This window comes from Corythoichthys intestinalis, chromosome 9, assembly GCF_030265065.1.
Source record: "Corythoichthys intestinalis isolate RoL2023-P3 chromosome 9, ASM3026506v1, whole genome shotgun sequence".
Taxonomy (NCBI): domain Eukaryota; kingdom Metazoa; phylum Chordata; class Actinopteri; order Syngnathiformes; family Syngnathidae; genus Corythoichthys; species Corythoichthys intestinalis.
In genome coordinates, this window is record NC_080403.1 from 18,293,077 (window position 1) to 18,305,627 (window position 12,551).

Consider the following 12,551-nt stretch of genomic DNA (forward strand, 5'->3'; position numbering starts at 1 on the left):
AAAACTAATGGCCGCTGAAAACTAATGGCCGAAAATAGCTAAAATTCATTGCGAGAAGCAACACTACCGGCTCACAGCAAACAAGTCTGTGATTTGGAAGCAGTTTGAGGTATCAAAGACATTTAAAAATTATTAAGTGAAGTAAGTAAATTTGCTTCATCGCTGCTCGTTTTGAAGTAGCTTTCCATTGCTGTCTCACGTCACATCGATCGAATACAGTGCATTTGATCCAGTGTGTGAGTAGTTTGGAGTTTATTCAAGCTAGCAGTATACAAATAAAGTAGAATTTCACTGCATACATGTGCATTTGCTGTGGTTTAGTACAATCATTTTATGGCGGGACCACTTCTTCTTTTTGTCAATTTTTTCCCGCGACTTCCACACCCTTTCTGCCAGTCGCCATGTAAATCCGCCAGGAGCGATTTCGTTTGGCTTCGTCACCGCTAGGACTCGGCCCACTTGCCTGGCTGTCAACTGATTCCACTTGTTGCACAAGAAAACAGCGAATCTTATTTTAGTACGAGTACGAGAAATTGTAATAGCCTTGTAAAGAGCTTTACTAGTTTCGGCAAGAACAGAATAGTTTTTTGTTGTTGTTGTGAACTACAGTTCCACACAAATGTACATTGAGATCTCATTTAGCTTAGCAAATGGACATGTGGGACCAATTTTTCGAGTGTTCCAAACTTCCAAGACGGCACATTTGTCAAGATTTCATCGGCTGTGATGTCCACCGAACCGAATGCTACAACAATGCCGGCCCGGCACCTCTGCTATAGGACGCGTTCAGTTTGCCACAAAATGATCACTGCCGCCAGGAACGCACCATCCTAAGGGGTTTCAGAATCTGGACATTTCAAACAAAATTTCTCGAGCCTCGGAGCTCGGAGAACATTTAGGAAGATGTTTGCGAACTTGTGAGAAGTGAGCATATTTTATTTCAACCTGATCGTTCAAAAAAAAAAAAAAAAAAAGCCAAAGGGCACTAATCGGGAATTAATGAAATAAAATACATGTTTTATTTCATTAATTTCATTATCATTTCATTATTTTTTTAACATAATTTTTTTTTAAAAATGAATTGAATACATGTGTATTATTCGGCCTTTCGGCCAACTGTTTGCAATATTCAGTTTCAGCCAAGAATTCTGCTTTCGGTACATACCTGAAGTATATTTACGCTACTGAAACAAACTTTGCAGAACCAGGAGAAAATATCTGGCGACAGCAAAGAAGGAAAGATAATCACAACCCAGACAGCTGAATTTATCACATTGGATTATATTTTAGGACTATATTAATTTATTTAGGTAAAACAAAATACTAAAATTCTACACATTTTCCTTGTTATTTTTTTAAATACCTGTCCTCTAATTGACATGGAGAATGGAAATCTGAGTGTCCGATTGGTCTGAACGGTTTTAATGTATCACATAGACATACTCTCATTGTGATCATTGAACGTGCCTCGTTTATTAGGAGAAAGCAGCGAACAGGAAGAGGTTATGGGGGGATAGGAGGAAAGAGAAGGAGAGAGTGAAGAAGCAACAAACAACAGCAAGAAATACATTCAACGTCTACACTATGAATATGTTGGTGCTATCGTTAGCTAACTGTATTTCCAGATGACACCATGTGGGGGGCCTGATGACCAAGGAGAAAGAGTGGGGGGTCAGAAACAGGGGCGTTGCCAGGAGGAGCAGGGGTGGGCAGTGCCCACCCACCCACACGCTCTGCCCACCCAAAGAAAACTGGATGTAGTAATAACGGCAGTCTGGGCACTGCGTATGGTATCACATTCATAAAATACTGATGTGTTCTAAGTTTTAACCTTTGCGTTGTTACCTCCTCTTTCACCTTTAAAAAAAATGACATGAAATTTCGGTTTTGTTCCTCGGGGGCGCTACACACATTTTGATTTTTTTTTTTTTTTTTTTTTTTTTTTTTTTTACATTTTACATAATAAAAAGATTGCACCTGTCTTAACCTGCCTGCCGATTTTGGTGCATTTTGAAGCATTCTAAGGGGGTCAAATTGAGCTCAAAGGGGCTACGGAACAAAGAATAACTATAATAATGAAACCGAGGAACCACAATAGGTTACCTAAAAAAAAAACATTATCACCTGCATGTCCATACTGTTCGGTATGTGTTCTAAGTCAAATCAAATCAATTTTTATTTGTTTAGACCAAATCACAGCAACAGTTATCTCAAGGAGAAAACAAAACATGTTTTAAGGTGCAGTAGCCCTATGCTGGACTTCGACCTACATTGACGGATTTGTAGCTTTTTTTTTTTTTTTGCCCCCCCCCCCTCCCCCCAGGTATGACTAATGCCCACCCACACCTGGCAACACCACTGGAGAAAGATATGTGATGGGAGGGGGGGAGTGTACACAATCCCGCCATGTGTGGTGTAGAACCCAGTATTAGTGTGAATCCTCTGTGAGTGTATGTTGGCATCCTAATTTTTGCTGCCTGATCGCTAATCCTGACACCAAGTTTTTCTACATTTTCCCGCATTGACTTCAACATGCTGTCAGCTTTTGACCCCTCAGCCATAGACTTCATAATGTAATTGACAGGACACAGGGCGTGGGACCGATAAATAGGGGGCCTGCATTGTTGGTGAGGCCATCAAAGCTGACCAAGTGGAATCACAAAGAGCTTATTTCGCTGAAAATTCTTGTGAATAAACAGTTAAATCCCTGAATTCTTTATAGATATGGACGTAAAACAGTCTCGATCCTTGGTTAAAAGCAACAAAAAAAACGTGCAGGTAGCATTTATTTTACGTAAATATTTCGAATGTGCCGTCTTTAAGTTCACTGTGGCGCCACCTTACCACATCATAGAGCTTTTTACGTTGGAATCCTTGTCAATAAATGCTTAAATCCCTGTATTCTTTGTATTAATGGATGTAAAACAGTCTCGATTCTTGGTTAAAAGCAAAAAAACATGCAGGTAGCATTTCCAGTATTTTACGTAAATATTGCGAACTATGATGCCAATTCCTTAGCGGCTAATTTGTCCATTTTTTTTCACGTTTCAAAATGCATGCATGGTACGAAAAATATAATAATTACCTTGAATCCTCGAACAGATCACTCCTGAGATAATCCTTCCTGTTTGTATGTGGTACAGCTTTTGTACTTTTTGAACCGAAATCCACCGTGAGGTCGCTGCGTGCGTGTGTTTGTGAATAGCTCCTCTTGATCTGGGCGGCCCCCTGCACAGTGCATGGCCGAGCTGACCCTTCAATAATGATGATGTCTATGCCTCAGCTAATAGAGAAGCACCGTTTAAGTGACTAGCTCCAGCTTGTGTTAAAACTGAGAAGATCTTCAACACACTGGGAACCGTATCTGGCACAGATCTGGGGGAGGACCCATGCATAGCACTTTTTGGTTGCCCTCCTCCATTACCCGTTTTATCAGCACCAATACGCCATGTAATTGCCTTCACGACTTTACTAGCGAGACGGCTTATTTTACTCAAGTGGAAACATGCACATCCCCCATCATACAATAGTTGGCTCAAAGAGGTTTTGACTCATCTGAAGCTAGAGAAGATAAGATTCTCACTATCTGGAAGGGGAAGTACCTTCCAAAAAACCTGGCAGCCCTTTAAAGACTACTTAGATGGACTTACGATTTCTCAAGAAAGCAACTAAAAGCCTTGCCCACCCCCCACCACCACCACCACCTTCCTCTTTTATTTTGTTTAAAATATGTAGTTTAGTTAGTTAATACTTCATCTTACTTCTTGCTCATTATAATATCAATGTTATCTATGGTAACATTGAACTATTAAGGTTTTTTTTTTTTTTTTTTTTTGGTTGTTGTTGTTGTTGTTGTCGTGTGTATGTGGGTCTTGCTGTATTTTGTTTTGTTAGTGATGTATGCATGGTCTGTGTAAAATAGATGAAGAACCAGCTCACAAAACAGCCAATCACAACTCTGGAATTGTGTCAGTCTAAACGTTCCCTTTTTGTTCGTATACCAGACGACCATGCTAAGATTAATAGATCTGTTATTTTTGTTCTGGCTGAGATGTACTGCATTAAAAAATTCAAATAAAAAGATGTATGTAAAAAAAAAACTGAGAAGTGCAACAGAGTGTAGGCTGAACTTAAGCTTCTTGTGCTGGCCATATTCGATTATATTTTCATAATTTTCTGCGAGCCAGTAAAAACTGGTCAATTTGGACACCCCGGAGTTAAACTCAATCGTGACTGGAAGGGATTTTTAGATAAACCAGGAGGGGTGGGGGTGTTTATCATGCCTGCCAACGCCTTCAGCGTGAACCCACGCGACGTCAGCATCTGTACGTGAATACAGACGGACTCCACGCTCTGTCGTAGGTTTTTTTCGCCTTCTTTTTGCTTCGCACGGGGCCATGTCTGCTCCACGCTCCAGTCATCCACCCTCCTCCCCCCGCGTCGACACACGGACACGCCGCTAGGGCTACTACTTGCCGTAGTACGTAGTAGAAGAGGCATCTTTGTCCCCCTGTCTGTACTGTACCCACTAGAAGAGAAGATGCACCCCCCGCCATGACCTCGTCTTCCTCCTCCTGATTGTATCGAAATTCGCTAAATGGGATTCACCAGCGTTTCCACAGCAACCTGCACTTATTCGACAAATGAGGACGAGCGAGAGGATTTATTAACACGTCTCTGATTTGACTCGGGCGTTATCTCAAGGAAAAAGGTGAGTCGGCGTGTGAATTTGGGGATTTAAAAAGCGAGCCACTGCGTATTTTCTCTGTCCATTCACTCGGCCAGTTCCATTCAAACCAGCTGAGGGGCCACAAACGTTTGTTGTCGTGTATCCGACACCCCCCTCCGAGCTTTACACACAATAAAAGCGACGCGTTTCAGGCGAAATATCAAGCTTGGTGGACGTCCATGTTTATTTAACAGCTAGTAAAGACGTCGAAGGGGGAAAGTAACCCCAAAAAGGGAGTAAGAAACCATTGAAATTCAAAATGGAGCAGCACCTGTTTTGACTCATCTGGCCGAATAAGCCTCGGTAGCACTTTCGCTCTTTTCCCACCTTCATTCATTTAACCCCACTTATCTTATATGTTGTGGAATGCTGCGTCCGTGTGTAATATTATTTGGGGATATTTTTTCCTCTTTCAAATTCCAATCCAAAACCCCCCTTCCAGAATGTCATTTTGACAGCTGCTACTCCGGCTGGCAGCTAGCACCCCACCCCTTCGCCACCCTTCACCAACAACTGGACGCTAGCCACAATATAGGCCACTATGTATTGACTTGGTTCTATTTGAATGACGAATGTGGAGTGAAAACACTGGTTATTCTCTATGAAGTTTTCTTATAGTATTCTATAATGCAGAAGTATCCAAACTACGGTCTGTTTTTGTTGGCCTACAGCAAATTATGAAAAAAAAACATTGAATATGGTCAGCACAAGAAGCTCGAGTTTAGCCTATATTCTGCTACACTTTTCAGCTGCAACACTAGATGGAGCTATTCACTTAAACAATGCCTCTCTATGAGCTCAGGGGTCAAAACTTGACATTAGTGCTGCAACGATTAATCGATTAACTTGAGTATTCGATGAGAAAAAAAAGATTCGAATTAAATTTTGCTGCTTTGAGCATTCGTTTAATTAAAATGGCGTAATGGTTTATTTTGAAAGTGTTTGCATTTAGTTTTATTGATCTGGGTGGATACGCTGGCCGTTAGGCTGCCCTCTAGTGGGCCTCATTTCACATTGCTGAATCCAGCTGCTCCCTGTTAAGACCAACGTAAGCTAAGTTTTTGTTTGAGCTATAAATGCATTCCTAATTTAGTTTATAGGTATATTTAGCCGTTTTTTGTGGGAATATGTGTCTGAACCATTTGTAAAGAGCATTGTAAAAAAAATAAATAAATAAACAATTAAAAAAAAAAAGTTTGTGGCTCAGCTCAGGAATTAAATTTTTCATGTTCCTTATCCGATTACTCAATTATTCGAACTAACTAGTTCATCGATTAATCGACTACTAAAATAATCGATAGCCTACTTGACATGTTGAAATCAATGAAGGAAACCGCATAATTTTAGTATTATGTCATACATAAACTTGTACTTAATTCAACACATTGTATTTTTTTTATCTTGGTTGTGATTTTCTGGAGTTTTTTTGCTGTCGCTGTACATTTTCTCATTCTGCACTTATACATGCACCTATACATTGTAAATTGTGATATATTCCATTTCGATCCATTTCAACTGAGAAGGCTGGCAATGTGTGATCATGTTTCACTGTTAATGGATTGGACGTCTACTGATGACAAATTTCAAATTGAAAACAGAAGGATGATTGGATGTCATCCGATTGGATGGCTATCATAATCTTGGGAAGGGTGACAAGTGCTCCTCTTTTTTTTAATTTTTTTTTTTTAACAACGGCATGCGTAGCTGGCAGCCATCTTGGGTTGGGCGCCCAGCAGGTAAAAAACTGATCTCTGGAAGTACTTATAGCACAGCATTAGCAGGTTGTTTCTTAGTACTTGCCAATACCGATAACATAATTTTTTTCTGTACCGTTACTTATACAGATAATAATAAGAGGATTTTAGATTGGAGAGTTTTGATTTACGAGCATCGTCACATACTAAATTAAAATTGTATCTCAAGTAGGTGTGAGCAATCCAAGAAAAAAGGATCACAATTTTTTTGTTCATATTGTCTGATCTTGATTCTTTTAAAATCTATTTTAGACTTGGTTTATATGTTGTCTTTTTTTAACCGTGAGTTTTTATACAATGTCTACTGTTGTAATACGATAGCAGGCACTAGAAAAATGAAAAGCATTTTGTTTTTTAGTGTACTATGTTTAATTTTCTTTGTGTGTTTAGCTTGACAGCTTACCTCACCTAAGTGTAATAGTTTTCTAGCCATTAACATTGGATTTAGACCAACCTTTATCTCAATGCAACACTGTGTTTTAGGGGACATTTTTTTTAACTACAGGTGTATAACCCACTATATAAATATACCTATATGGTGATTTATTCAAAATAATCAGGTTATTTTTCTAGTTATTGAACTTCTTGGCGAACTATACTGTTGATTGTGAGAGAAGCGAATGACTGGATGATTCCGAACGCGGTCACGGTTAATCCCACAGGAATACGAATTAAAATGATGAGACAAATCCATTTACAGTTAGATTTTTTTGGTTGGGATTTGGACAAGTTCCAGCTCATTATGCATGAGAGGAAAGCGGATTCGGGGCTCGGCTGTGAATGAGATGTGTGAATCATTGGAAGGTGGCGGGAAGGAGACACAACGTTGGGTTTTTTACCTCTGAATAACCTTTCAAATTGTGGGAATAGAGCGGTTGGGAGTCTTTACCACTTTGAGAAGTTTACTGTATAGTGGCATTGCAGTTTGCATGCTGCCATTTATTTGCAAAGAACCCGGCACCTCCACAGTGAAGTAGAATTAGTAACCCTTGCACATGACAGCACCCCAAAGCAGGCACTTGCAGATGGTCAGAAAGGGAAGTGTTTTCTAGTCAGAAAACACCAGCATCCTCTGCCTGTCTTCTACTCTTTGACAGGCTGTACGATAGAACTTTTGTTTAAAATAAAATTTAAAAAAAAAAAAAAAAAGTCCTAAGGGTGGGCAGACAAAATGAGATTGGAAAGCACTCTGTTGCATTGTGCAATGTTCTGTTTTGGCCCCAAACAGCCCATTCTCTGTCTGTCGACCATCTGTATGCATCACTGTAAAGTCGCCCATGTGAATGTTTACAGCTTGAGAAGATAACTCTGAAAACACCCCACCTCTGACCCGCCCCCCCACCCTCCCCGCTCTCATTGGACTGCAACATTGGCAGCGGTGACTTCCTTCGCTCACTGCAGCAACTGTTACCGTCTGTTGTGACTCATTCACGTTTGCCATGGCCAAATGTTCGCATCGGGATCATAAATGCTGAACGGGGGAAAGAAAAGTCCATAGAAGTGTTGGGTAGAAGTATAACAAGATAAAGCTATATTGTGATGCTTGTTAGCATACTAGTAATATGTCAAATTTTTGGTTTCACCGTCTTTATCAGACTAATTAGATACTCTTCTGTGTTTCTTGAAAAAGCAAGCACTTGTTGTGGAATTACCCGTGATCTCATTTGCTGCGGCCAAAATTAACGTTCCTTTGTATATTGGATATTGCATGAATCTGTGACACACAACTAATGTAATTAAGGGGTCTTCTTTTTTTTTTCCCCCAACCATTTTCTTGCTCCCGTCATGCTTTCCTGCCGCTTAGGTGTCTTCGCTGATAATTTGTTCTGCGCAATACAATCTGGCTCTCCCACATTCTTCACTCGAATGGACAAGCTGACAAAGTGTCTGAAACTCTTTCCCGCCCCACTAATATAGTAATTCATTTTGGGTTCCTCTTCTGTCTTTATTTCCTCCTCTGCTCACTCACCACTCCTGTTTTATACTGAGGTGATGGATGTACAGTAGCTGTGTGTCAGCACATCCTGATATTAACTCGCCGTGACGCCATATTAGGAGTAGGCAGGAGACTATTTGGCAGTGTGGGGTAGGATGTTTACATATGCAGGCTGGGAGGTTTGGTTGTGTGTTTGAAAGTTTTCTTTCAATAATTCTCACAACGCTTTCAAATTATTTCCTAAATTAGAGATTCCCAACCTTTATTTATAAGATGCAGGGCTCATGATCCCAAAAATGTGGTATAAACAGATTCTAAATGTACCTTCTGCAAGATACATGGATTTTCATGAGCAGTCTAGTAAAAGGAGGTTGGATGTCACTACATGCTGTGAGATTGTTTCCATTTTGTTAAAAATTGACTTGCATTTGCTCCTGCTCCTTCAAGACCCCAAACGTGATTGGAAAATGGATGGAATTTGGGTTTTGGATAACTCTGTCACAAGATTTTATTTCAAATCTCCCATGGAATATCTGTATGTAAAATTTGCCTGTTCTGCAACAATGGGTTTTATTGGAGTACTCAAATATCGTCCAACATGCTAAAACATGATTCTTAAGCTAATTAATTGTTCCCATTCTATGTTGTGTCCCATTTCTCTCACTTATAGTCAACTGGGCTAGACTGCAGGTGAATTATACATCTGAACAGGACAACAGTTTGGTGATTTTGGCACTGAGTCAGAAGAATCTGATTCTAAACTCCTTGGAACATTTCCACATGGAATTTGCTCGGGCTGCCACTTTGGCTTTTTTTTTGGAGAACCCTGACATTCTCTAACATTCCAAAACACGATTCTTCGGGTAATTAAAATTGACCAGTCTACGGTGTGTCCCACTTCTGCCAAAAATCAGCTGAAAAACACCACACTTTACCCATCATCCTGAACTTGACAATGGTTTGGTGCACAACCTGTGCTAACTTTTCATTCATGACCCATTTCCCACATTCCATTCGTCCATCATTTTCCGCAGACCAGTTCGTGTGTGACTCACTGTTGCACCACAAAGATGCCTTCACCCCCTGAAGCGCATCAAGACATCTTGGCGAGAGTTGAATCAAAGCTCTCACGAACACACGCCTACATGCCACCCCTTCATCAGCAGGGGTCTTCCTTATCGCTTGACATACCTGTATCATTATATCCGCACTTTACATTCAAATGAAAATAAAATACAAATCTCCCTGAGCTGAAGCTGTACGTCAGCACCTACGCGTTCTTTTTAGGGCCACTAGCACTTCCTCCTGCCTCGTCTGTTAATAGTCTCCTCAGACACGGGAAAAACCCACATGCATGTGTTGGAAAAAGGATGTGAAATGCTACCGAGGTTGAGTGCGAGAGCTTCCCAGAGACGAGGTAACAGCTGCTTATACACACACGCACATCGGTTCGCACACTGTCTGGAACTGAGAGTCCCTCCATCCACGGGAGGAACAAGGCTGTTTTCAAGCGTGTGTGACTGTCTCTGTTTCAGCCCGCCTGAAATAGCTGGTCTCACAGTGAGTCATCTTCAGCTTCCCAGAGGGAGGTCTGCACTCGAGTCGTGGTGCGAACATACACAGACGCACAATGTCACATCTTTCCGGGGATGCACTTTACGTGTCTTTGTCGACATTTATCAAGATGACACCGGCATTCTCCACTGACTGTAATCAATGCCTTCAACACAAAGGCACTTCCACCAGGCGTGTTGTTCAGAGTTGTAGATCATTCTGTTTAGTATAAAACTCTATGAAGAGGAAACAGAGTACAATATATAGAAGATGAGCAAAGGTTGCTTTTGCAGGGCATAACAATCATGCCTGATATTTGTATATTCTACGGCTGAGTTTCGTGGCTAAGGCTACGTTAACACTGCAGATCAAATTTGGGTTTTTGGGGGGGGGGTTTTGCCCATATACGACATGTATCAGATTTTCATCAAATCTAGGCTCATTCGTATGTGAGTATAAATCGGATATCAATCTGAAGCCTCTGCAGTATAAAAGGAATTTCAGTAGACATGAGACTTCACCACTGTTTGGCAAAACAAACAACAAATGCAAACAACCCCGCATAAAACTATCAGTCTAATAAAAATGTTGGCTCCGTGAGAATAAAATCCAAATCGAGCGTCATGCCTTGTGGTGTGAATGTAGCCTAATATGAACCGATATATAAGGGGAACAGAGTGTCTGGAAAAATGTAAAGCCTTTAGCTGCAGATTTCTGACAGGCCTAAAGTGTGATTCGTGAAAATTGGGGATTCCCACGACTTTAATCGTCAGTATGAAACTGTACATACCGTAAGAGGAACAGAGTAGTTGAAAAACAGTTAAACTGTGTATACCTTTATATTTGAACAGTGCTAAGCTGCGGTCATAGGTATGTGGAAGATTGATGAGCTTTATGTACATTACTTTTTGAACAGTTGTAAATTTTGTTCCTCTGCTTATGCTCAGAAGTAGTCGAATCCCTAATCACGCTTAGTCTCTCGTATAAAACGCTACATAAGAGGAGCAGGGTACCTGAGTTTGTTGTATTTGGACTTAGTGCAAGAAAAGGTTTGCGAGAAACTGTCATAATCTCATAATTATCTTAAAGATCTCTGTGAAAACAGGTAAGGGAGAGGTAATGCAGATTCTAAAGTTGTTGCCCAAAAACTTAAGGATAAGAAGTCTTCGGCCGCTTTTATTGGCTCTTGAGTTGTCGCAGCACTTACATTGAAAGATAATCATAGATTTCTGAGTCCTGTCTTTATCTAAATGAAATGGTTTCTTCCTATATAAATATGTAAGACTCAGTTCTTTGTGGTGTACAAGACAATCTTTGTCAATTTATTGACCTTTTTTAAGGACAACACTAAGGTTTGAATTGTAATGATAATGAGGCATTCATGTTTTCAGTTATGGCGAACGAGTGTGAAGAGCATCAATTAAACTTGTACAGTACTGTCAGCTCATTACGCTTTGCTGCTTAAATATAAATGACATATTTATCATAGTATGGTTAAATAGTATCACGGGTAGCTGTGTATCCAAATACAAGTTAGAGCAATCAGTTGAAGCTCATGATGTTTTTTTTCTGCCTGAGATTGATTTTTCCACACAAAAAAGGAAGTGGTTACCACGATACAGGAAGTTTTTGCTGGTTTTTGTTCCATTTGTGTGTTGAATTAATCCACTGGTAAATTTCTATTCATTCAACAAAGAGACAGCTGGTTCGAAATATTGTAAAACTGAACAGAACCAACATAAATCCTTCTTCATCACTGGCTCTGACTCCAGGTCTGCACATGGGGGGTGTCAAGAGTAAGCCGAAGGAACCGGGCCAGCGCTCCATGAGCGTGGACGGCACCATCAGCACGGGCTCTGACAGCGGACACTTCCACCACCTGGGCCCCGCCCAGCAGACCCAAACTCCGAACAGGAGCCCTGCGGTAGGCACGGGACGGCGGTGCTATCAGGGGTATCAGCACGCCCCCGCCAACACTCCCGAGCTAGCGCTTTTTGGAGGAGTGGACCGCACTGGCGCGGTCACCTCACCTCAGAGAGGACCTTTATCAGGTATGTTTTCCAGTTAGCCCAATTTAAATATTGCTCCAATTTCAGATAGAGAACAATTTATCTAAAACATTGTTCACACATTGGAGGCAATTATTTCTTGATGACCTATAGTGGGTCCTTAGCTGGTTGCCAGGCAACCTCTTTTGGGAACACTTTGTATCACATATACACAAAACATATTTTTACGCTTGGAAATAGATGAGTAAATGCAATCCAAACAAGGACAAAGACTAAGAAGCTAAGCTAACATTCGTCCACCTTTTGTATGAGCAGGCCTGAAAGGTCACTTACTTTCTTATTGTTCAAGGACACTAACTAAATTTGCTGCTACTGTTTTCCATGGATAGATTTTAATGAAATTTGGTAGGTATTGTATAGGGGTGTATACGCATTGATCCTTTGAGCCTACTGTTTGATTTTCTTAATTTTCTGGTTGTCACTCAGGGATTGAAATAGGGTGAAGAATGCTTTGTGACATAAAATTTTACAGATCATGCAATGCTAGCTCAAATGCATTTCGTTATACG

At 40.6% G+C, this 12,551-nt stretch overlaps 1 protein-coding gene across 2 annotated transcripts in view; it reads left to right on the top strand.

Moving 5' to 3' along the window:
• Window positions 1-4,271: 4,271 nt before the first annotated feature.
• LOC130921976 (proto-oncogene tyrosine-protein kinase Src-like) overlaps window positions 4,272-12,551 on the top strand; it is a 29,775-nt gene continuing 21,495 nt past the window's right edge. Inside the window, exons 1-2 of one of the 2 annotated variants that reach the window (XM_057846381.1) lie at window positions 4,272-4,711; window positions 11,746-12,024. In XM_057846381.1, the coding sequence (XP_057702364.1) occupies window positions 11,754-12,024 (271 nt within the window). In that variant the 5' untranslated portion in view covers window positions 4,272-4,711; window positions 11,746-11,753. The remainder of the gene's footprint in view (window positions 4,712-11,745; window positions 12,025-12,551) is intronic. The other variant, XM_057846380.1, reaches the window with a different exon arrangement.